Below are 27,044 nucleotides of genomic sequence, written 5' to 3'. Positions count from 1 at the left end.
AGTACATTTTGGAAACTTCTCCACCAGTCTTTCACAGGATTCCTTACAATGCATCGTCCTTTATAACTAAAATTAAGAAAAGAAATAAGGAGAAACAGGCAAATCTATTGAATCTATAAAGGAGCCATTCTTGCTCTGAGATAATAATGGATCGTAGAGAAGCCCCAGGGGCCTCACTGCTCGCTGGATGCCTTAGAATCTGGCCCACAGAGGGCTTCAAATTGCAGCAGTAAATCTCTGCCACCGGTAGAGGGCCCCGGAGACAGGACGGCGCTAAGCCGGATCTCAGCAGCTCCCCACTTGGGATGTCCCCTCCGTCACAGCTGGACGCCCCATACTGTTTGGAAAATAAAAGTTGCTTCTCTGAATGAAGTGATCTTCTTCCCCCTCTCCTTGTGAGTGGGACAGGGTTTGATGCTTCCCTCGCCACGCGTGGGACACTCCTCCGGTTTGGATCTTTGTTCTTCAACAGGATCAGCTCTTCTCGGAAGTTTCTTGAAGGTGTTTCCTCAATTTGGATTAAGTTTAGGCTGACGGTGGATTGTGAAGTCTCCTTCCCGAGAAGTTGTTGTGTGGGAGGGAGGAGGAGTTGCACTCACTCAGATGTTTTGTCGGAATCAAACAGCGAGGGCCACCGTTGCCCGGGGCTCCGCTCTGGAAATGGAGATACGGCGAGGAAAGTTCAGAAAGAGCCTCTTCACGGACACATCACAGGTGGGTCGCTATCGCGCGTGGATGATCACCATCAACAGCTGGAGGCACCTCCTGCGCTTCTGATCTGGCTTTTACGCACATGCGTGTTACTGCATGGGAGATTCCTAACAAATCTGCAGCTTTTGCACAGACATGAAAGTGTTTTAAAGATTATTGTGGGTCACTTTAAAGGCTCCTCATGCTGGGGTTGAACTTCTTTCATGCCAAACACAACCTTTTTATGTTCAAATGATTAATCCTAAGTATTTGTTCTCTAATTTGATCAACTTTAGATGCGTTTTGATTTTTAGGTCTCTTATGGGTTTAACTTCTTTCAAACTGTTCAGCAAAAGCAGTTTGTTCATCCTTCCAGCTGTTTATCATTGGATCAGAACCTCTGCATCTGCCTCCCATTAGCCACCGTTTTTCAGAGCAGGAGGAACTGCGACTAGAACCTCTAATTATATTTCAGTATTGCTGCTTTAATGCAAACTCCTCCTTTTTCCCAGACTGCTTACACCAACTTTCTCCTCCAATCAGTTTTTACAACTTATTCTCTTAAAAATGATTGTTACTTTCATCTGGTCCACTTCTGCGGACCAACTGGGTTGCAGTTTAAAGTCAGCTTTTGAACATTTACGGTGCTTTGGTTTTGAAACCTGCATGTTCCAAGTGGGGTTCTTTAGTCAAAGTGGAGGGAAAAAAAGCTAAATGAAAGGAGACTTCATTAGAAGGGTTGGCTAAAGGAATGTCAAGGATGCAGTATTGATCCTTTTCTCTTCTCTAAATCAGTTTTTTAAACTTTAAAGAAAGGAAGAGGCGAGGCCTGGCATTTGCAATATCAGTTTGTGCTCTTTACCATTTACCATGAAAGCATGGCTGACCGCTGGTTGATCTGATGCTTCATCGCAGTCATCTGCTGCCAGAATAATCTGATCTGATGTCTGAACAGTCTGGAACTCTGATGCACCAGCATCCAGCAGTGCATGGCATCGCTCCAGACACATGGTTTCATGTTTTGTCAGTCTTATTTATAGTTTGAGTCATCTGACTAAGTATGTATTAGAGCCCACAAGTAGTATTAAACAGACTTTTACAAGAACATTTGTTTATTTTAAGGCAAACATGTTTTTTACACACCTTAATTGAACATGTCTATAGAAGTAGTTGCAGAGAATTTCCATATTCACCTTTTTAAATTACATTTAGTTATGCATTTCAAATTCTGTACGAGGACGCACATTAGCTACCCCTTTATATCAGAAATCATTGCTTTTTCTTAATTCTATAATCTGCTTCTCATTCAAGAGTAATCTGTGTTTTAGCCTTTCTCCCTAATGCTAATGATCCTCTTTCAGAAACTGGGACTTTCCGCTCACTCTTTGTTCGGACTCTCTTTGCCCACTGTGGCAACTGTGTGTAGAATCTCAATGAAATGCCCTGAAAGCCCCCTGTATGTCTTAAGCCAAGAAACATCTTGTTTATATGTTTGTGCCAGTATTCCTCCTGTGTGGACATCCCTTTAAAGTTTTCTTTACCCCCAAATATTTAATTCTCAAAAACCGAAGCACAGTTAAGCATTCTTCTTAAGTTTCACTTCCTGTATTTTCAGGTAAATAGTCATAGTTTCAAGTTATATATTAAACAAAGTCTTGAAACATCCTAAAGTCCCCCTCCAATCGTTTTGTTTTAGCTATTTTGAATGCGTTCCCAGCGTCTTTCAGTTGTGATTATGCCGTTTTTAGCCAAAATAAGAAGACTGTGCTGTTTTCTAGGACATAGTTTCTGCAGAGTGACAGGAATTCATTCAAATTCGTCTCTGAGCTGTGGGTGGGACTGTTGACACAAAGCAAGCCCTTCTCCCTTTCCCCTCCCTGTTGCTGAGAGCTCTATGTTTACACATTCTTCCACTAGCTTACAGTTCCTCACACACCCAATCTAACATCACTGGTACAACAAAAATAGTGAGCAATATTGGAGCAATCCAGCCTTACAGTTTAGAGCCAGATGCCAGCTCAGACGAGGAAAACAAATACGTCCATGGATCTAATCGCCTGAAAGTGGATGCATCAGAATGGAGCGGAGCAGGGAGTTTGTGGCCTTTTTTTTGTCTGCTCCTCCTTATTCACCTTGATTTGAATAAAGAAACATTCAGAAATGCCATTTTAAGCTTAATTTTCCTTATAGGATGAAATATATATATATATATAAATCCCCCAACATCAGAAAAATGCTACAAGAGCATGTTAAAAACACCAAAAACACAATTTTTACCATAGTAGGTCTTTAAGTTATAGAAAAAGAAAAACATCACGTGAGTGTGCAAAGGGTCTTGTTTGGAAGGTGGCTCTTAAAACCTAGCCTATTTCAGTCGACAGGCTTTGACGTCAAGCTTTATTGTGAATAAATGATAAATGTTTTAGCTCTTGAAGGGTATTCATCCATAAAAGGCCTAGCTGCACCATTGCTTTCCCTCAGCGTCACTGAAGAGTCTGGAGCTGAACCATTCTGCTGCGTTTGCATAAGCAGAGGATGGGGTAATGTTGTCAGGGACTCGCAGCTTTTGGCAAAGTCCGTTGTGCAGCCCTCCTGTCGTTTCCTTGCCTGCTGCTCTCAGTGGGAGAATATAACACATGCTTCCTAAATCTCTTCAGTTTGTTGCATGAGGCTAAACACTGCCTCCATCCACAGCCACTTTGCTGTTTCAGCTGAAGCCACCCGAGCAAGACGATGCAGTTATTATTAGGGAGGAGATGGAATGTGCTTCATGTCAAAGCTCTATTTCTGCATGTTTTGTTGAGAGATGGATCACACTATAGTCTACACACTGAGAAACTAGGAAGTGGTTAGGTGTGTGTGATGACGCACCCGTCTACCCACATTTTCCCAGCCTCTGGGAGTGGATGGCAAGATCTGGGAATCTGCTGGGTCTTTTGAGTAAAAGGTTCAACAGCTTTGTGGCTGCTGTGTGGTTAGCTTTGGTGTTCTGGCGTCCTCCACCCTGTAAATCCACACATTCTCAAAACTGGGCACCAAATATAGACGTAACTACAGCCACATTCTGGTTAGTTCTGGTGAATTCTTTGTGCAATACATGCGCAACCTCTACTTACTATAAATCCAAACAAATTCTATTAGATTACAAGTAAAAAAGATATTTGAGTCATAATCACTGACTATATGAGAGAACTGGACTGATTAACTCCTCCTCCCACCTAGGAAGGAGATATCTATATTGAGATTTCTATAGATATCTCAATAGATATCTATTGAGAAAAAACAGCTGTTACTCAGTCATTTGCTTTATTTTATTTTTTACCATGTTTACCTTTTTAATATATATGATTATGAACATTTCCAAAGTGAAATGTGGTTTTCACAAACATTTCACTTTTAAAATGTTCATAATAATAATGTTAAAAAAGCAAATTTGTAAATCAAACTTGCCAGAACCTTTCTCATGCATTTGTGTTCATTTGGGATTTTATCAGTATACAAACCCTTCTGAAAAAATAAAATATGGCAACTCTTAAAGTAAAATAAGCGTGGTACAGCATTAGAATCAGATGCTTTAAGGTACATTTTTAAGTGTTTTGTTTGTAAATGTTGTAGTTTTTACTGCATGAGTGGACCGCATCCTTGTGTTGCCTCCCTCCATGTTTGGTGACTTAATATTTAGTCCACTTGAACTGATTTACAATTCACAGTGGAGAGCCAGTCTTTAAGCCGTCTCATGCTCGGCTGCCTCCCACATGTGGTTTCTGCTGGTGTTCAGAGGGAGATGAACCAAGCCTGTTCATGTAAGCGCATCCCTTCTTCTTCCCTGCATACAAAAAACTGTGAAAGGTTAAACAAGTCAACTCATGGGGAATAAGGAAACAACCTTTGGGTCTCACTTTCAAGGCATCTCTGAAAACCAAGGAAACAACAAGACCATCATGGCTCTGAATCCTTAAAATAGCCAATGCTCTAAAACAGGGAATGCCAGAAAATGGCTCTGAGGCCTGAGGGTTCTAAAGAATGGATGCACTCTACTTTATTGTTTTCTTGAACAAGTGCAGTGCCAAGACAGGCCTGGATGGAGTTGTATGTGTGTGTGTGTTTGTTTGCACCCTGAGGGCTTTCTGGCATATTGAACACTGCAGGGGTACAGAGGAGATGCCAGGGAAATGTTACCCCTTCTAAGACCCTCATACTTTAACAAATCTGGACCACTGGAGCTTTCTGCTTGAGGGCCTTGGTATGCTGAGAGATTGTCTAACAAGGAAATATTTAACTTTTTCCCTTCAAATAGGCTTGTGTCTACATTCATGTTTCCAGTGAATGAATGAAGGACATGTCTTATTTAATTGTCCAAACAAAAGGTAAAATTCAACCAATGTTCTGTTTGATTAGCAGTTGGTCCACTGTGCTTGATTTGATCTCTTTAGCAAAATAGAGAAGATAAAACAAGTCCTTAGTATACTTTAAGGCACAAAACAGACTTTTATTTTTTTAATTTTAAACAGTATCTGTTATTTATGCAACATTTTGTTTGTTTTTTATGACAGCTTAAGTTAAAATGATCACTTTCTCTGTGAAAGACGTAAAGAGATACATGACAGCCATCTGACACGCGCATTGTGTTCTTGTTGCTGAGCTTCACAAATTGACCTTTTTTTTCTATTGACCCCCCTCCAGTTCTCCCTATACACATACACACCTAAGCACCTAAACACACACACACTTGTTTTTTTTTTCGTCTTTGTGTGGGTTTTCCCATGAAAATGTATTTTCGAGCCACGTTCCCTGACTCTAAAGTTGTACTTTGTGGAGACCAAGCAAAATCTTGTCACTCACTACCACTAGTGTATTTACAATGTTTGTTTATCAGGGATTAGATTTTTAAAGGTATAACCAAGACATGCACATTAATAATAATAATCAGTATTTGATCCCTTGCTGATTTTATGGGTTTGTCCACTTAGAAAGAAATTGGCAGTCTGTCATCCAATGGTAGGTTAGAAAAATCACAAAGAAAATCAAGGAATTAAAAGAATTCATATACATTTATTAGCATTTCATTGGGGGAAATACGTATTCAAACCCCTCTTAAAATTTTGTGGCAAAACCCCTATTATCAGATGCGTCTTATTGTTAATGAGCAGGTTTCTGCACACGTTAGGAGGAATTTTGGCAAATTTATTCTAAATCATTAAGATTTCGTGGGTGTTGCTTGCCACCTCTGAGCTTCTGCTCTCTCCAGGTTTTCAAGTTTTCAAAAAGACTGCGATCCGGAGACTGGTTGGGCCACTCCATGACCTTTAAATGCTGCTGTGGTCTTGTACAATCTTCTCCCTTAAAGAAGAATGGAGGACATATATAAAATAAAAATAAAAATAAGAATAAAACTAAATGGCTGAGTATTTATTTAAATCAGGAGGAATCAGAGCAGATGATAAAAAGAAATTTGAAAAAGTTCTCTTTTGTGACGAAGAATGTGAAATGGGCGGGCCAAAGTCTCACTGCTACGCCCCATTCTGATGCATCCGCTTGCAGACAAATGTATCCATGTACGTCTTTGTTTACCTCATCCAAGCTGGCATTTGGCTCAAGACTTTTGCCGGATAGCTCTGACATTGCTCAACATTTTTGTTGCACTGCTAATGTTAGCATACGGTTGTGAGGGGATGTAAGAGAGAGTGTAAACAAAGGGAAGATGGGATATCAGCAGAGGTTTATTTTCACACCAACAGTCCCGGCATCAACTCATGGGCAAATTTCTAATGAACTACTGCCAATCTGCAGAAACTATGTCCTGGAAAACAACACAGGTTTTGGATTTTGTCTGAAATTGACATAATCATAAAATAAAAGACCACTTGGAATGTCTTTATAACAGATCAAAATATAATTGGAGTGGGACTTTAAATGCACTGAAAGCACTTTAGTGTTTTCCATGTTGGAGAGTTTGGAGTTGTTTCTGTGGACAGGTATAATTTGTACAGATGTTTAGTTAAAACAGGTGTCTTCGATTTAGGTGACAGGTTGATTAGAAGAGGAACTGGTCTGTATGAACCAGAACTCTTAAAGTCCTACTTTAATCATGAAAAAAAAATTTGCTACAAAATGCTACAAAATCACCATTTTCATTGGAGTGGGTCTTTAAAGGTTCAAATTCTGGTTCCTTGTTGTGCTCCCCTTTTAGTAATTTGGCTCTACATGCTGAAGCAGAGCAGCTGTCTAGCTTTTTTGTCCAAAAGTCCCATATTAGCTCTTAAGGTGTCTAAATCTGAAATAAAACTTAAATTTCGAAAAATAATTTCAGGTTTTGTCTGTAGATGACTATGGTTTAAAAACAAAGTAAATGTGTTTCCCCTGTGGACATTTCTTTTTAAAGGCCGAGCGTCACTTTGTTTCATCGACCTGTTTATAAATGTCTGTCATCTCTGATTAGCAATTATTGTGCAGTTTAATATATGTGTTTTGTCATTAACTACCATATTTGGGCCTGAAAAAGAAGCAGACATAAATAGTAGATGTGTTCACGTACAGGAAGTGAGTCACCCACACACGCTCAGTTCCCATGTGTCATCCTCTTCATACATGTCAGAACATTTACCAGGCACCCCCTCCCTGCCATTCAGTTCTGTGAATGAATGCTGCGATGTCCTGAACTCGCTGCTAGTGATCTATAAACCCTGCAGTGTGACACACGCGTATGGTAACTCAGACTGTGACTAAGAGGCAGCGTTTCCTTGAGCAAGTCCATTGTTAAACACAGACAGTAGAGCTTTGTTCACTCCACTGTCCTGTTCCAGGCTCAGCCTGCCTGTGTAGACAGACAGCAACATATTTCATGGATCTTTAATGACTGGATAGGCCCCAAGATCCTGAAATGTGGAAACTTCCACCATGCATTATCAAACCTGTCTCTCTTTTATTTACCACCTGGTTTAAATGAGTTGGTAAAGCATTTGGTCTGGTTTAGCTCTACAGTGGAACAAAAAGAAAGAATCCCTGTAAAGAGGTGTTAAAGAGGTTTACTAGATTAGAGTTTAAATGAAGCATCCAGAAAAATGGTGTAATTCTCCTGGATCATGTAAAAACATGCACTGCATTAGCTCTAATCCTACTTATTTGCCCTCTTGAGCTGAGTCTGTTATACTCTACTCACTTCTTCCTCTGGGGAGCCACATTATTTGGGCCATACCACTATGTCAGTTCAAGTCCCCTGATGAAACAGCAATATAGGTCCTTTTTCCCACTATTTAAATCTTAACCTATTTTCCTGATCCAGATTGAAAAAAAGGAATCCTATGTTTTTCTCCATTTACAGATGTTGGTGATTTACAATTTGTTCCATTTTCTTTGTTTCTCTTTGCAGTTCCTGACAGAAGCTTGAAACAACTGAGCTTAGAACACAATGTAAATTGATCATTGTCATTTTTATCTAGTGATTACCCTCAACACAAAAAAGGCTTTCATTCATCAACATACATTTTCAGATTCCAGTGCGATGTCATTTGCAAACCAGAACACTTACAGTTGCGGGCGGCCATTTTCACTTTCAGCTCACTCACACAAGACTGCGGTTCTCACGTTTTTACGAGAGTAGAAGACTCCCATAACAGACCAGGAGAAGGATCAGGAGAAATATTAAAAAGTAATGACATTTTGTTCATCTTTTTCCTTTGAATCTTACTGAAATTGTCACATCCAACTGGAATTGCACTTTACAGAAGAGCAGGAAAGTCTTAGTTAGTCTTTTACATAGACAAAGACCAGATTTGTTTAAAAATGATAGCAATTAAAGTTCTGCTCTGCACTCTGTGTTCATTCTAGTATTAGAGCTTAAAGACCCATTCCAATGAAAATTGTGTTTTGGGTGTTTTTAACATGTTCTTGTGGTATTTTTCTCATGATGGAGGACAATTTAACATAAAATTGCATTTCTGAGTATTTCTTTACACAAATTATTGTGAATCAGAGGCAGATACCAAACTCCCATTGGTAAAAGCTCAGAAGTGTGTCGTACAAGTTATTATGGCAGGCCACAAGCTCCCTGCTCCGCTCCATTCAGATGTTTTTGCTAGTTCAGTGGTCCCCATCCCCCAGGTCACGGACCAGTACCGGTCCTTAGAGCACTTGGTACTAGGCAGCAGACAAAAAAAAAAATGCACATTAAACACTAGTTTTGATTACTTCTGTTTTGTTTATTTTTCTCATACTAAAGGAAGTTTTAATTCGGAAAATTACAGGATTCTGTTCACCACAACCATCTGTTATGACGTCACGTGACTTTAACCTCTACAAATCAACAATTTTCCGTCACTGAATCCTTGTCATGTGCAAAAAAAAAAATCAAATGATGTTTTTGGATATTTTTTTATTAAATTTTTTTGTTGTGAAAAAGTAGCTTTTTCCAAAACCGAAATAAAGATAATAGATATTAAATGTAAAGTTGGCTATGTTCAGACCAGTACGTGAAAATATTGTCTAACATTAACCTGGTCCGTGGCCTGATAAAGGTTGGAGACCACTCTGCCAGTAGACAGGCGCAGTGGTCTCATCATGCACACCTTTGTTTTCCCCATCAGAGCTGGCATCTGGCTCAAAACTGTTGCGTGGTAGTTCTGATATTGCTCTTAATTTTTCTTGCACCGATAATGTTAGCTTGGGGTTGTGAGGGGCTGTAAGAGAGATTTTAAACAAAGGGATGATGGGTTATAAACAGAGGTTTACTTTTGCGCCAACAATTCAACAGTCTAGATTGAGTTGTGAAGGGCTAGCTACCAGGAGAGCACATAAACAGATGGATGATTGGAAGGGAACAGGCTTACTCCACACCAACAGTCCCACCCACAATTTATAGGCAAATTTCTAATGAACTCCTGCCGCTCTGCAGAAACTATGTTCTAGAAAACAACCGTTTTTTTATTTTGCCCAAAAACATCATAATCATTATTATAATTAAAAGATTTAACTTTCAGTTAAGTTGAAGAACTAAAGAGTGCACATATCAGGCTTTATATTCCTTCTTTTCTCTGTGAGTCTGTTCTTTCATTTTCTGCACAAAGGGACTCTTTATCCCTCGCTCTATGCATCACATGACCACCTGACTACTTTGTGAAATAGATAGAGTCAGGGCCGAGCTTTCATGTGGAGGAATGTGCATTGGAGGAAATCAATACTAACAAATGTTTACAGGTATCTGCTTGAATGAATGAAGAGTAGGTAAGCTGTATGTTTCTGTTCTTTCACTGATTCAAACTGTCATTTTCCTTTTGTGCAGTCTGTCTGAGCTCCATTTGAAGCACTGACATCACCCACATATCTTCTTCTGGGGAACTTTGTCAAGCAACTGATGTGTTGTAAAGGTCAAGGTTAACAAAAAAAGAGTTAGTTTCACGTTGCTATGGCTGCCAAATGACTTTGCAGTAAAACATCTCAATTGAAGGAATAGACAAAGGGTGAGATTTTGTAATTCTGATTTGAAGACAGTGTTACTGAATGCGGATAGGGTTCTTGAACAAGCAAATGTACAGTGTGTTTGCTTTTGTTAATGTTACACAAGTTTATGACTTCATGAGAGCAGATGAGGCTGTCATGCATGTCCACCTTTTCTAAAATATGCTGGTCCTTGCCCAAATGCGACGCTGCATTTATTATTGTGTGTGAGTACTGGGCCATTGAGACAGAATGTGTGTTGACTCATCCTGCAACATTATGTTGTTGTTTTTTCTGCCTTGTTTTTTCTTTTTTCTTCTTTTTTTTCTGGTATATCCTGAGCGTTGACTTTTTCTTAGGCCTTTAGTTTGACTGTAAGATGAGATAAGATCCCTAATATACACTTAAAACTTCTTTAAAACTTTTTTCAGTTTTTTTTAATCATCTGCAGGAGAAGTACGGTAATAGGTTCATACATTGACAAAAAATATTTAAATTGATATCATGTTTAACGATTAATAGTATAAATTTTTATCGCTGTTTTTTTAACTGAATAATTATGTCAGAGTCTGTTGTTAGTGATGCCTAAATGAAACGATTTGACACATTTCTCCGGTTGACTTAAACCAAATAAATTTGCTAAGAATGAAAAAAAAAGTTTAACAATGTTAATTATACATATTTTTAGAGTTTAAGAAATGATTTATGTTATTTTTAAGTTAGCTAGTATATAAATAAAAAAGAATAAATGACCTAAAAAAGAGATTTTAGTCCTTCCGTCTTTGTTAAGGAATTTACCAGAGATTCCTCCGTTTTTTTTCTGGCAAAACCCTCACAACTGCAGAAATGTTATGATATTGTGACAGTTTGAGTTGTAGTTTCCTGCGTGTCTCTTGGCCTGATGTGTTCTGGTACATGTATTGCTTTAGCAGATGACCAGACTTGTGTCTGTGCTCACAGTCTTTGAAATGTGTGTTCACTTCAGGGGCCAACCTTGTGGAGTGGCCTCTCATTTAAAGCCTGAAAATGTGGGTAAATAGCAGACAAATGTGGGTCAAATCCGCCAGCTTGTTTTAAAGAGTTATTCTGTTTCCCCTCTCATTTGCCTCTCTGTTTCTGAAACATATCATTTTTGTTCTTTTATGAGCCAGAAACAGAAACAAACTTCTTCTTGTGAGGCATGAAATGTTGGAAATGAACAACACAAATGTGAAAACACTTCTTGTTCTGTTAGATTTTGCCTCATGAGGGACTGTATGGTGCTATTCTCGTTGCTGTTCTGTAGAGGGAGCCATTACTCCATTAGAAGCTGAATATACTCTTTTTATTTTTCTCATGTTCACCTTTTATAATTAGCATACACGTTAAATTCACATCAGAGTTTTTAAACAGTCATTTTAGAGCATCATTCTCACACTTACCTTCCAATGAATTGCCTTGTTGCCCACATCCTCCTCAATTCACGCACATCTGCTGATCCGGCACAGCCTGTAAACCTCTGAGAGCAGAAATCGATGGAGATGAATTTTCTAACGAGCCAGTTTCTCTTTCACTGAGGTGTCCATTCCTTCAGAGTGATGACTTGCTGCAGACTCGTGTAAACGGCTGAGGCAGCGTTCTTGAAAGTCAGCGCTGAGTCTGGGAAGTAGCCAAACTGGTCAACTGCGTTCGAAGGTGTGTGTTTGACCACTGGAGTTATTTATTTTTTTGTCTTGTAAGCTAACTACACAAGGAGTAATGTTGATACAAGATCATCTTTGCTCTGATGCTTCAATGACCAAACTATAAGCTGTGGCGCTTTCGTCCTTTCCTTCACGGAAGGATTGTCTTTCCACAAGAAAAACATTTCTTGCATTTTTGCAGCTCTACGCCAGACTTTTAATCTCCAGATTACTCAAGCTTTGATGATCAAGAGTGGAAGTGCAGACATTATTGCCTCTCCTTTGCCTAAATTCAAGTATAAATCTGGATCATTGAGGCAGATTTGTCACAGTGAAACTGATGCTGATGAGATTTACAGCATCGTTACTTTGCCTCTGTGCTGAGTTACACTTTTCAAACTGTCAGAACAGGTTTTTTTAAAGCTATAAAACTGAAAACTGACCTCTGGGGGGGGTTCACTCTGAAACTTCTGGTTTCACAGCTCGTCATGCACTGGTGTCATTGACATGAACAGATGTTACCCAGCGCCAGTGTAAAACAGTCATGTAATGAGCATTGTGTTGAGTCAGATATGATTTTGTGTAGACTTTTCTCATGTCAGTCACTTCAATATGGTGTCTGGCCTGTACTTTTCAGTGGAAACGTGTGGAAAAAAATAAAATCAAAACCTTTGTGTCATTTAATGTGGGCACAAAAAAACAAGCCTAAAAGGATCGTTTGCTCTGGTAAATTAGGTTATTTTATCTTCCATGTGTATACACAGGTATATAAAGATAAAGACACCTTTATCCTTACATGTGACTTAAAAATAAATATGGTTGGATCAGAATTACACACATTTTTTTTAGCTTTTTTTTTTAGTCCAGGTTGATTTGGTTGATGTGGTGGGCTTTTGTTTTCAGAGTGGGGTAAGATGACAGTTTGGTTTCTTTGTTCCTTTTTTTTTTTTTGGTCAGCTCCAGCTGCTTGAGGCCTCCACTGAGTCTCCCTGCCTTAACAATTTTCCACACAAAAAAACCCATCTGCACAACAAAAGTAGAAAATGCTAGCTATTTTACAAAAGACAGTTGGAGGTCATCAGAAGTTAAAAATACAGTTTGAACAGCAATATCTTAACATAGCAACACATACTGAGTTCAGTGGAAATTTGTCATGAATTTCTGGCCCCCTGGTCCTTTTTTTTCAATAGATCTCTAATTTTTCTAACTGTTCTAAATGAAACGAGTCACAAACAAAGCATGCAGAGCAGCAAACTTACTTTTGAGAAAAGCCGCACATCATGTAAATAAATTCCCTTTACCCCTAACTAAATAAAATACCTCCTTTGGAAAATTTGGAACAATTTTACAGAAAATGGAAGAATCACCTTAAGCTGCTGTAGACCAAAAATAAAAGCCTGGTGTTAACTCAAAGTCAAGATTCTTGTAGACTCAGTCTGTGTAAAAACCTTTTTAAAATCTCAACAGGTTAAAAGCAAACTCAAGAAGAAAAAAAATTAAATATCAAATGTTTTTTACTGATTATAAGGAAATAAAGATGTTACCCTTCTAAATTAACCTTCCATACAGTTGGGGTTTAAGCAAAAGACTAACATATTTTGTCCAACAGCTGCTACCTGGAAGTTGCATTTTTTAAGACTCAAAGACTCGGTTCCTTTGTCTTTTAGACATGATGGAAAAAAACAGAATAAATATTTTACATTCTAAAAAGTTTCTGAATTATGTTTTGAATGACATCAACACTACCGTCTTCTCCTATGCTTCATCTCAAAAAGATATCTACCAAACATAAAGGCACAACACCGGCTCCACAAACATTGTTATCGTGGAAATCCACGTCAACAGCTCTTTCACAGCAACAATCAGGAGTGGAATGTGTTTCTAAAGTGACATATGCATGGAGCAAGCAAGATTTATAGGCGTGATAACCGAGAGGCATCAAAAGGGTGAGTGTGCTAAAGAAGTTTTGGAAAGTCCAATTAGGCATCTCTCCTTTCTGTAAAATCTCTGTTACCATGTGCAACACTTGATTTTGTTTAAGGAATTGCTTTGCATGTTTTTTTCATCCTTCTTTCTTACCTTGACTTAACTTGACTTTTTGTTCACATCTGTTCAATTCTAACACACATTAGGAAAGGGTTAAGCCTTTCAGACCCAAATTTGATCTGTTTTAAGGCTCTAAAGGAAAAAGCGTTTAAGAGTTTAGAGAACCGCTCGTAATTTTTGGTGTTTTTTAAATTATAAGTTTCTGAATATTTTTTAAATTCAAATTGTTGTGAATCAGGAACTGATGAAAAAATGCAGTTTGAAAAAAAAATTGTATTTGTGATGTTGAGAGAATGCTAGGCGGGCCACAAGCTTCCTGCTCCGCTCCATTCTGATGCATCCACTTGTAGACGACTAGATCCATGAACATCTTTGTTTTCCTCGTCTGAGCTGGAATCTAGTTCAGAACTGTGCAGCTGGATAGCTCCAATATTTCTCGCCATATTTGTACCACCGGTAATGTTGGGTTGGGGTTGAGCGGCCCTGTAAGCTAACGGGAGAGCAGGTAAACAGAGAGCTCTCAGTAACGGGAAAGGGAAGGAGGGTGGGCTGCTCCACACCAATGGGCCCACCTACAACTCAGAGGTCATTTCCTTATGCTCCCCTGCTGCTCTGCAGAAATTATGTCCTGGTAAACAATAGGTAATTTTTCATTTTGGCTAAAAATGGTATAATCATACTTTTATGACCACTGAGAATACATCAAAATATGATTGGAGTGGAACTTTAAATGTTGGCATTTATGGTGAATTAAAATCATTTTTACATTTACCAGAATTTTAGAAAAATTTATTTAAGGATTTAATTTAATGTATTGGTTCATTTCAAAATTATGTTCTGTCGTGCACCACTTTGGCTGGAGGGTCAAAGAACACACTCATAGAATTAAGGAGCTCATTCAAAGGATTTTAATAACATTATTAGCGTTAAAGTTACTAATCCTGTAGAGCTGTAACAAGCACTAGTCAGACATTGTGGGAATAGGTTTCATAAGCTCTCCTCACAAAAAAAGAAAGAATATTCCCATTACTTAATTTGGACCAACCCATGCATGTGATGCAAAGAGCTGTAAGGGCTGTTTTCAGTTCTCATGCAGTTCAGAAACTCTCTGTCAGTACAATGGCTTAAAAGATATGTCAATGAAAAGAAACTTATTCAGTTTAGAGAGAAGCTCCAATTATTCTTGGTTATGTTATTTACATAAAGTCATATGTTTAAATGGTATTTATAATTTGCTATTCTGCAGGTCACAATGCTTTATTTATTTATTTATTTATTACTTTAAAGAGACTCAGAATGAAAAAAGATCATCATAGATGAATTGTGTTTTTCATTATTTGACTTCAAGTCATTTTTGGTTAACAAAATCTTGTGGTGCTGTGGGAGAATTTAAATGATAGGGTGCACCTCCAGCAGCTAACCCTCAGCTCTGACTCAAGTCAGAGCTGATGAGGTGTATAACCGGAAGTTTTCCATATTGCTCCTTACATCCTTCTAAAAACATCAGAGCTCCGGTCATTGTCTAGAAAGCTGCCCAACCCTCTCAGCGTTCTCATAATCAATGGTCAGTCTGGGTTTGTGTGTCCCCATTCCCTCATTTAGCCAAACCTCTGAGCTGGTATTACAGTAACATATTGTGCAATGCATTGATTTCACAACCTTCTCACTGCAGCCAATTAGCTCATCTGCCTCTGATACAGTCACAGACCTCTAATCCATCACACATTTCGTTAGTGTTGAACTTTAAACATTGCAAATAAGCCTGGGGTGTTAGCATTCCTTTACAAAAAGAACAGCAACCTGGAGATTGAATGACAAAAGTTTGTGACTTTGGACCAAGAGCAAGTCAGGCCTACCTGCATGCCAGTCTTGTATTTGTACTTATGGTTATTTTCTGTTTTTGTTAAACCCTTTATGTTTTGTTAATCTTTGTGTATGGGGTTTACCTGCAGCACATTCGTCTTATGGCTCCCTGTTAATGATATGAAAAGTCTATAGGAGAAAGTTGGGTGTCCGATTTTGGAATGTGTGTGTTTTTTATTTGTTTTTTTTTTTTTGTGGTATTTCACTTGTGCTGTTAGAGTTGAGCCTATTCAAACAGAGCTTTTCCATGTGGTGGTTAAAACCAGATTTCCTGTTAAATTGATATTTTTCCAGTTCAGCTGCATGCCAGATGAACTCTCAGAAGACGTAACATACGCACTTCGAGGTGTGTATTCAGCTGATGCACGTTTTCTCCCACAAGTTTTAACAATCCCTTATTGAACCCCTTTGACCCAGCTTCTGTACATTTATCCACTTTTTTTTATTCCAACTCAATGCAAGTAAAGCTCCTGTCTGGCTGTATTTAAGTGTCTGTGATGAGTTAGACTGCTTTGGGCTCCTGGGGTAAAGGCTTTTCTCAGGAAAATGACCCTGCTTATCCTGGCACCCCTGATTCTGCTCTCTTGAAGTGAAAGTTGCTACTTATTTAAGTGCTTAAAAAACTCACAAGGAAGATTTTAGGCGGATAGAAAGTCATATGGCATGCCATTAGAGAGGGGTTCTCCCAAAATATGAGGGCAATTTTGAAGTTTTTATCTGTGGATCCTCCAAGAAATGAATCCTTGCAATAAACTCCAATCCAAGAGAAGGCATGTATTATAATAGATGTGACTCAGTGAGCAACACCCAACATGACGCTGGTTTCCTGTCGAGGGGTCCGCTTGTGAAGTGCGCACGCAGATTGCTCCCTCTCCCCCACACCACATGGAAGGATGCACGCTTCTCCCTCACAGCTGTGTCGGGAAAGGGCTTTGGCAGGCTGGGGAGGAATTTAAATGTTTTTAATTCCTTGCGTCGGCATTTTTTTGTGTGAAGATTTGAAGCAGGTTGCGCAGAAGTGAAGCCTTCTGTGGAATGTATGATTGAAAGTCGCACGGATAAAACTTCTTGGTTTGATTGCCAAGGGTCCGGAGACTGGAATAGGAGATTGTCCTTCTTTTGTTTTTTTCTTAAAGCGTTTTAATATTGTTGGGTTTGCAACCAAAACGCCAAGTTTGCACTTGATAAATAGCACTAAAGGGAAAACACGGAGATCTGCTTCTCAGAAGCGAGTTCTGCATTTTTGATTCCAACATTTGCGCTCGAATGCAAAAAAAGTTTTGTAGTTTATTTGTTTAGTTTTCGGTTTTTAGATTCACTGAAACACTTTACAGGTTATAATTTCTTCTGTAAGTCTGTTATCAATTCAGTTAAAAGAACAAAGCTGCTCATTTTGCTGCGGAACTTGCTATTTATATATTTTGTAAAGGGTGTGGGTGCTGCTACAGTAATCCCTGCTTTGCCATTTTTTTCTGCTTTGAAAAGTCACTATTAAAACAAAGAGACGCCTCGTAGGGGTTAATTTAGCACCAGGCGAGAGGAGCGCCAAAGCGCGCGCGCACAGTGGAGTGGTTGTGCCGAATCTCAGAGGCGATGCCCTTTTGTGGAGAGGTCTCTTGTCACTGAGGACACACGGGTTTCACAGTCGGGACACAAGGGCACAGAGAAGAACTGAATATTTAAAAGGCTTCATTCTTTCCCCCCCACTGCTGCTGTGAGTTGACTGTAGGCGGCTGAGAGGATCTTTGTTGCCTTGGACTGGAGAAAAGTGGAGAAGAGGAATACGCGCAAGTTGGGGGAGATCTTAAGAAAAGTGTCACTGCATCCGATGGTGTCACCATCCCATCTAAAGTCTGCTTTCTCACACTGTCCTGACGGGCTTTGGATGAAACTCCCACTTTTACGCGTCTTTTTACGCACGAGTGCTGACAGCGCTAGACGAGATGATGTGATCATGAAAAAGCTTTTGTCCACGGTTCCTGTTAAGGGTCGCCCAGAACTCGCTTCTTTACTTTAAAGGAGTTACTTTGCTGCTGAAAGAATGCCATCTGATAAATACTCAAACATGGAAGAAAAACTGTGGATACTTGAGGATTTGAATATGATGTACATCCGTCAGATTGCGCTCAGCTTGCAGGTAAAAACGTAAACAAACAAAAAAACACTCTTTATCAATGATTTTTGTTTCATGTTTGTTTTATGCCCTAATTGGATGGCTTTATGGAAGAGTTATCTTGAGTTTATACTTTTTCTGTAAAGTCCAGCTAGTGATAAACAAAATTTGTTTCCAGATTCTTTGCCTTAATTGCAGTGCGTCTCTGCGTTAAATGATCCTGAATGCAGCTGTTGTGTTGCAGAGTTAACTGAAAGACAGTTTGAGGCAGTAGCGGTTTTAGGCACGGGCCATACGGGCGATCGCCCGGGGCGGAAAAATGACGGAGGGGCGGCGTCAGCGGCTCAGCTCTTGTAAAATACTTTATGCACCACTATTGGTTTACTTATATCACAGAGTTTGTAACAGCCTGAAACCTGGCTGCGCCCCCGCCCCGCAGCTGCGCTCCCTCCTGTCTTTGAGAAGTAGACGCAAATGTGTGTGGGAAGGAGAAGGGAGGGGGCGCGGGGTGAAGAAGGAGAAGGGAGGGGGCGCGGGGTGAAGGGTGCAGCCTGAGAGGTGAGCACGGAGCGCAAAACGCATGCGCAAACCTGGCTGGATCTTCTTCCAGGGGGGCAACGGTCGCGGGCCGCGGCTCAGTGCTTGATGAAAAAATAAAAATTGCGCCGCCATGTAGCGAATTGGCGCCCCTGGGTGCAGCTGCACGCGCTCCTGCTGGAAATGTTTGACGAACGGGGGGCTGCGGGTATAAAAAAATCATGCTTTTTTGGTTATTTTTGTATGAAATGCCCAAATACAAAATGGGAAAACAAAAACAATTCTTCACTTAGATGACAGTTGGTTTAGTCGACAGACTTGATACCTATGTCAGGACATTTATGCTAAATGCAAAAGCATCTGAAATATGGAGAAAAAAGGTCAAAGCTGGTGCCCAATTAGGAAAGAAAAGAGAAGAAGAGGAGAAAAGAGACAAAGAAAAGGGTAATATAGCATAGCTAGATGCACGTTTTTTAAATTCGAATGCTATCTGCCCTACAACAACAACGTTGCAGATGAAAAATCTCTTGTTTGGTCTATCATGAGCAAAACTGAAGGAGGCCCAAATATTGCAAATAACGTCATTTTTAAGATATTTATTCTTAAATGTTTGCTCTGCCTTAACTTGTAACATTAGTTATGATTCGTGTGTCTGTCTGCTGTAACACAAAGTTTTTGTTGTGTTTCATTGTTGTATATTAGTTCATAATGTTAAATAAGCTGTGATGGTAGCATGCTGCTGCTGCTGCTGCTGCTGCTGCTGCTGCTGCTGCTGCTGCTGCTGCTGCTGCTGCTGCTGCTGCTGCTGCTGCTGCTGCTGCTGCTGCTGCTGCTGCTGTTGTTAGCTTTTCAAAACTCCAGTTGATCAAGTCATACCTGAGATCACCAATGTCTCAGGAGCAACTCACTAACCTGCTGTTGTTAGTATCAATCATTCAGGGGGGGAGCAGATTTCATATGATGACGTTATTGACAAGCTTGCATCAGGAAGGCCACAAAGGTTAGGTTTTAGTTAGTGTTTTCTGTTCTTAGTGCTGCAGTTACATTTATTCTAGTGTATTATTAGTGTGATTTGTAGTTTATATTTATTTCAGATTATTTGTGTTTGATTAAATATTTCCTAACTGTATTTTCAGTTACAATAAATGGACAAAGTGGCTCGATTGGGGGGGGGGGGGGGGGGGGGGGGCGCCAGAGGAGGGTCTCGCCCGGGGAGTAATTCAGGGTAGAACCGCCACTGGTTTGAGGAATGTTTCCTCGCGACAAACAAGCTGACGCCGGTGCGTCGCTGTACAGATGGCAAAGCTCTCACTGACAGCAGACAGAAAACATCACTGCATGCCATCCATCTCTTTCTCAGTGTCTCCTTTCAACTGGGGCTCACACACGGGCCACAGCTGCACATGTGGGCCTCATAATTCCCTCTGAGTCTGTGACTTTTGCGTGCGTGTGCATGTGTGATTGCAAAGACTAATTTGTGCTCTGAGGAGAAAGAAAGACAAGGTGCATATAAATCCAAAGCTTTGCCACCTTTTTTTCTTTTTGCATATAGCCTTTGTTTCTGGTGGAAATTGCTGATTTTTTTTGTCTTTTGAATTTAAGTAAATGGAAGTCATGTAAAGATAAAAAAAAAAATCATTTTATTTTCTTGCCCCATTATCTCCTGCAAGGCTGATGAGTTGCTATAAAGAAATGAAGTTTTACACTCATTCATTAAGAAGTTATAACACATCATAAAATGGCATCACAAGAGAAAGTGTACTTTATTCCACCACACGTTAATCTTCTTTTGCTTATGGCACATATTGGGGGAAAAACAAAAAGATTGTTTACCTCTTTGAACTTTATTGTCCCTGTGGCCTGACATGCCACAAAACCCCATCACAAGTTCAGTTTAACATGTTGATTAGGCACTAATGGGGTTAGAGGACTCTGACACACGGCCTTTTTTCATTAAGAGACTTGTTTACTGCTTGAACACAAGATAGAAACATGTGTCTTGTCTAATTATTGAATCGGAGACATGCAGACATCTGGAGATCCCCTTGCATTTAATTAAGGTTTAGTTGCTTTTCACAAAAAACAGAGTAAGAAGGTTAGTCTTTTTTAGACATTTCGGAAAACTATGCTGCTATTTCTAAATTAGGGAGTTTGAAGTAAAGAAATTCACTTTCTCTGTTTCAACCAGTAAAAAATATCAGTTTATTGGATATTTTTGCTGGAGACACTCACTTGTTTACTCACCCCCAACCCCCAAATTTTCCTTAGCCTGGGTGGGTTTATGGGACAGGGATTCTTTGTATGTGGCATAGCAGCAGAGCTTATAGAGTAACTGTAATTTCAGCGAGCTATGGGATTTTTTAAAGTTTGCTGCAGGGCTTTTCATAAATGTCCTGGTAAGTAATCAAAACTCTAGGTTAATAAAGTGTGCACCCTTCATCTACCTCCCCTTTTCCCCTCAGAGTAACATGTTGAGCCTGCAAGCTATTCCCACCCTTTAATTAACCACACACAATGACAACATATGCAGAGATTGTCTGTTTCTGAAGGTGATTTTGAACAAATATTAAAGAAGTGGAATTATGCAAACACGGGTTGTTGCAGCATTCCCGAAGCATGTCTAATTGCTGCTTCTGTGGGCATCCATTGTGTTATTTTCATTGTTAGAGGAAAGTAGCATTTTTGCCTCAGGTTTTAACAAGTCTGTTGGTATAGCAGTGGCTCCGATCATGGCTGCAGTGCACAGTTTTCTTTCTATTTCTTCCTTTCACAGGCTCATAAGACTTTGCCTCTACTTTAGCTGCAGCTGTGAACTGCAAAGAGCATTTTTTTGGTCACAGGATACAGGATTTTCCTCAAAGGAGTCATGGTTGATGGGAAACAGGAAATGGTCATTTCTAAATATGGGTTCCCACCGGAAGAGGCAGCATAATGTCTCAGAACGTGCCGCTAAATAAAAGTAACATACACCACTTCCTGTTATCAAAAAGCCGGATGCACGTGTGGTTCCTTTATTAACTCACTACACCTCTTATGGTCACCAGCACTGGTTTTGTCTCTGGTTTCTACTGTCCGGTATTCTCACTAATGGGCTTCATTGACTCAGATGGGCCCTCTTGTCAAAGTTTTCATCTTTATGAATAATAAAGATTTCATTTAGTGTTCAGAAAACTGAATTTGAGCTAAACCATGTTTCTGTTTGCTCCTAACATCAAGCAACAATAATTGTTACTCTTGGGAGTATACAGACTGGGGAATGTAGACAAATTCAATCATGTATGTCTCATTGAAAAATTCCCAGGCGATGTCAACTCAGATTAAGTCTTAGCATGATTCAGCAAAAACAAAAGGGTCTTAGTGGCTTTTACTGTGACATCAAACTACCGCATCCAATTTTTTGACATAAGGACCGTGAAATATTCAGTGTTGAGGGGTTTTTTTTATATAAAAGGACAGGTTCTATTTTAGGCAAAGACAGATTGTGCTGTGATAGTTCATGGCTAACCTTGCTTGCCTGTGAGCTCACATGAGGGTCAGATGTCAGTTTCTGACTGCTCTACCGAGAGCTCATTCTTGGACTCTGGCACGCTCCAAACTCTAAACCTAGCTCTGGCAGTGCCTCAGATATTTGCGTCAGATTCTGGACCTTGCAGTCAGGCTGTAAAAACACTTTGAGTGATATTCACGCACCATCTCTTCAGCATGTCGCATAACCTCTGACAAGCTGCCTGAACTGTTTCCATGAGCGAGAGCCTTCAGAAGCAACACCCAGTGGGATAATTTTGTATTGGCTCAATGTGCGCTGATATAACTTCACTGGAATAAATCTTATGTATGATTCAGCTTGTTTCCCTTGTTTACATGAGCTCATATATTTGAAAAAAAAAATCTGTGTGGAATTAGACATCCGTGTGTCCATATCTGATATTTACAGTCCCTTTAAAACACAAAGATTGTTTTGCCGGCCAAAACGAAAATTCATGGAGGGCAAGCTTGTCCAGAAAAAAATTGTTTTCTCAAAGGGATTATTATTGAGTGCAAGAAATAGATACATACGATAAAGTGCTTTTAGAACTGCAATAAGTCCTTAAGGAACAATCCATCTTTACTCAGTGCTGGAGGTTTTGCTAAATCCAAAATTTGTAACAAAACTCAAGAAGAAAAACAAACATGCCTAAACAAGCCCTCCAACTCTTCAGTATGACTGCAGGAGTCACCTGGAGTTTTACATGTATGTTATTAGCAATTTTATATGCAGCTGTCTGTCGGAGTAGCATCAAAACCCGGACTCGGAGATGAACAAGCCGGTGAAATAATTGCTGGGTTTGTATCTGGGATGAGTCTGAAACCTCTGGAGCTAGTTTTGTGTGCAAGGTTGACGCACAAGATTTTTAGCATGACTAAAATTTGGTGACTGTTTTTCCAGACTTAAACTACTGGTAGAATTATTTTCCTTCCTTTGTTGTACCAGTAATATTAGATTTGGTTGGAAGGAATTTAAGCTTGAATGTAAACAAAGGCATGACATTTTTTTATTTTTGCAAAAAATGGCATAATTATTATTATAAGTCTACTGGGAACGCTTAAAATAGAAAAAAAAGATGATCAGAGTTGGTCTTTTCATTCAAGTGATTACAAATAAAATTCAACTTTTCAAACAAAAAAATGTTTAATGATTATCCCCATATTTTCTCATTTAATTCCATATAGGTTACAGATCTTGATTTTCCTTCTTTATTACTCTATTTAAATATGCTTTTAATTTTTGGCCATTTTATCAGAGTTGTTTCCATGAAACATTACATTTGTATTATTTGGCAGGTTTTTGATAGACACAGGTTTTAATATGCAAAAATAGTTGATAAGAAAAATCCTGTAGACCAACTGCAGAGGTTCCCTTATAGTTAGCAGTTAATGCTGCTTTCTGCTTGGAAATAGTAATGGATCCACTTGGACAAAAGTTTAGTTCTTTATTTTAGGTTTTTTAATGTTTAGTCCATTTGTCTTGTATTTTAACCTGGCTTCCCTTTTCACTTTGTTTTTCCCCTTTATCCCCTTTAATCATACCTTTTATATATTTTTTTCTGTTTTTTTTTTCTTCTTAAGATACTATTCTACCATCCTTTGTTGCACAACTCACAGTTTCTTTTCCTTTTTGTTTCTTTTTAAAAAGGGCACAATCCTGCAGCATTCAGGTGGGGATCAATACATCCGTTCACATGCCAATGATCAGTGGAATTGTGCTAATGTGTGTTTGTGTTAGTTCAGCTGGGAGGTTGTTTAGGTAACCTATAAATCTATGCCAGAGTTGAGCTGAAGGCGTGTCCAAGCTATAGCCCTGGATGCTTTTTGCAGGTCAGTCATGTCTAAGCTACAACACATTAATCCTCAATAGGCGGATGAACTGCACATTGCTCTGTTCTGCTTCATTATTGTGTCTGTTTTTAATTGAGCTATAACTTAAGAGTTACCACTTGATTCTAAACTGTAAAGTCCTTTAATTACTTCAGTGGGTTTTACATATTATTTGGTGTTTTTTAAGTGGCGTGTTCATTTTGAATTAGTTGAATGACTCTTTGAGTGAGCTTACTAGCAGGATTCTGTGTAAGACCTATGCGTTTTCATCTTTTTGCTGTGTGTGGTTTATGATAAAAGTATGTGTCTTTGGTATGTGGATATTGGATCCCTGCACTGATGTTTGCTCGAAGGCTGCAAGATACATAGGAGGAAAAGAGAGGGCACTGTATCACCTCACACACCTTCTGCTTCCCTCCTCCTCCTTGGATCAGCACATTTATCGCCATGTACTTGGCTTCAGCTTTGCAGGTCTAAATAAACTGGGGTCTTTCCTTTTTTTTTTCAAAAACAAAAATCTCTATCCTCACCCCACCCATCAGCCTTCAAGCGGTTAGGAGGAGCTGCACATGCTTGAATAGGAACTCTGTGTGTGCAGGAACCAGTTGGATGTTTTGAGCTGATCCAGCTTCCTTTGAAAAATAACAAGCGCGATCACAGAGCACACAGAGGAGAAAATACCAAGTCAGAGGAGTTAGTATTGAAAAATCGACCTGCTGCTTTTCACCTTCCCCACCTCTGACAATTTTGTTATTCTCTGCCATGGCCACTGTATCGGTCTTAAACGATTTTTTTTTTCATTGACTGAGCTAATTTCCTGCCTCTTTGCCCACTTTCAGCCTTCCAGCCTATAGTTTTATCCTAGTCTTAAGTTAAAACTCACAAAAACTCTTGGTAATCCTTTTCTTTTTTTTCATCTGAGTATAAACAATGACAAAAAGAAATATGAAATTTAGGAGGTCAAAAAATCTCAAGCAGCAGTAGCTAAAGAGAAAATCGAAGGTTTTTAAAGTTATATCAGTACAGTTTAAATTTTCATATGAATATGGAAATGATTTTTGAAAATATTTTGAAGTTAAATGACTGATTATTAGGTTTTTTAGAGAAGGGTTTTCTGCAATTATGCTGCCTGCATCTAAAGTAGTGTTTGAAGTAGAAAAACGGGCCCCCTAGAAATAAGTCAAACATTCTTAAAATAAAATAAAAAATCCTTGATTTTGCAAAAATCTGTCAATTTGGTTAGAAAATTTGCTTTAGAATTTTATTTTAAGAAAAAAAAATTCCATTCACTAAGATGAATTTTCTAAAACTGCGATTATTTTGCTATTGAAAAACATTCTTGATAAGATTACAGTATTTTTATTGAAAAACAGAAAAAAATAGAAATTATTTTAAACTTTTTACTTTCTTATTCTGTTACTGTGTGAAGTGATATCACTTAGTAGTTGGGATTTAAAGGGTAAACTAATTGCTGCAATTTTCATGCTTAAAGGAGGAATCTCTGTTTGGTTTTCTTTTAGGGTCAAAGGAAGAAACTGGAGCTTCAAGTCGGGTTAGATCAGAGAGGCAAAGTAGTCTGAAAAGGACCTTTTGTTGTGGTACAAGGGTGGTGATAGACATGGCTATGCTGTGATACCCCTCACCTCATCTTCTTCTTTCTCTTTCGGCTTTTCCCATCAGGGGTCGCCACAGCGAATCATCGTCCTCCACCTCACTCTATCATGGACATCTTCTACCCTAACACCAGCCAACTTCATGTCCTCTGTTAAGACATCCATATATCTCCTCTTTGGCCGTCCTCTTGCCCTCCTGCCAGGCAGCTCCATCTCCAACATCCTTCTACCAATATATCCACTATCCCTCCTCTGAACATGTCCAAACCATCTCAGTCTGGCTTCTCTGACTTTGTCCCTAACACAGGCAACATGAGCCGTCCCTCTGATGTACTCGTTCCTTATCCTGTCTAACCTGGTCACTCCTAAGGAGAACCTCAACATCTTCATCTCCGCTACCTCCATCTCAGCCTCTTGTCTCTGTCTCACTGCTACCGTCTCTAACCCATAGAGCAGAGCTGGTCTCACCACTGTCTTGTACACCTTTCCTTTGAGTCTTGCTGACACTCTTCTGTCACACAACACTCCTGACACTTTCCTCCACCCGCTCCAACCTGCCTGCACTCGCCTCTTCACCTCTTTTCCACACTCCCCATCACACTGAACTGTTGACCCCAAGTACTTAAACTCCTGCACCTTCTTCACCTCAGCCCCCTGTAACCTAACGCTTCTACCTTGATCCCTCTCGTTCAGACACATGTATTCTGTCTTACTATGACTGACCTTCATGCCTCTTCTTTCCAGAGCAAACCTCCACCTCTCTAGCTGTTCCTCCACCTGCTCTCTACTCTCACTGCAAATTACAATGTCATCCGCAAACATCATTGTCCAGGGAGATTCCCGTCTTACCTCGTCTGTCAGCCTGTCCATCAGCATAGCAAACAAAAAAGGACTCAAGGCTGATCCTTGGTGTAGTCCCACCTCCACCTTGAACTCCTCTGTCTGACCTACAGCACATCTCACCACCGTCATACTTCTCTCATACATGTCCTGAACTACTCTGACATACTTCTCTGCCACTCCAGACAATCTCATACAGTACCACAGCTCCTCCCTCGGCACCCTGTCATACGCCTTCTCTAAATCTACGAACACACAATGCAGCTCCTTCTGACCATCTCTGTACTTTTCCATCAACATTCTCAAAGCAAAAATGGCATCAGTGGTGCTCTTACGGGGCATGAAACCATACTGCTGCTCACAAATCTCCACCTTCTTCCTAAGCCTGGCTTCCACTACTCTTTCCCACAGCTTCATTGTGTGGCTCATCAACTTTATTCCTCTATAGTTGCTGCAGTTCTGCGTGTCACCCTTGTTCTTAAAGATCGGAACCAGAACGCTTCTCCTCCATTCCTCGGGCATCTTCTCACTCTCTAAAATCCTATTGAACAACCTCGTTAGAAATTCCACTGCTGTCTCTCCTAAGCACTTCCATACCTCCACAGGTACGTCATCAGGACCAACGGCCTTTCCGCTCTTCATCCTTTTCAGAGCCTTCCTAACCTCATCCTTTCCAATCTCTGCTACTTCCTGCTCCACAACAACCACATCTTCCTCCCTTCTTTCCCTGTCATTTTCCACGTTCATCAGCTCCTCAAAATACTCCTTCCATCTTTTCTGTACACTCTCCTGGGTTGTTAGCACCTTTCCATCTCTGTCCTTTATCACTCTTACCTGTTGCACGTCCTTCCCATCTCTGTCTCTCTGTCTGGCTAGTCTGTACAAGTCCTTCTC

At 39.7% G+C, this 27,044-nt stretch overlaps 1 protein-coding gene across 3 annotated transcripts in view; it reads left to right on the top strand.

Moving 5' to 3' along the window:
• Positions 1–324: 324 nt before the first annotated feature.
• The window catches only part of rtkn (rhotekin), a 60,634-nt gene continuing 33,914 nt past the window's right edge, over positions 325–27,044 (top strand). Inside the window, exon 1 of one of the 3 annotated variants that reach the window (XM_023958544.1) lies at positions 325–714. In XM_023958544.1, coding sequence (XP_023814312.1) covers positions 604–714 — 111 coding nt within the window. In that variant the 5' untranslated portion in view covers positions 325–603. Of the gene's footprint in view, positions 715–16,561; positions 17,830–27,044 lie in introns of those variants that run through there. The other 2 variants (XM_023958547.1, XM_023958545.1) reach the window with 2 other exon arrangements.

Source organism: Oryzias latipes, chromosome 9 (genome assembly GCF_002234675.1).
Source record: "Oryzias latipes chromosome 9, ASM223467v1".
NCBI lineage: Eukaryota > Metazoa > Chordata > Actinopteri > Beloniformes > Adrianichthyidae > Oryzias > Oryzias latipes.
Note: the sequence above shows the minus strand (reverse complement) of the source record. Positions and strands in the feature narration are given on the sequence as shown.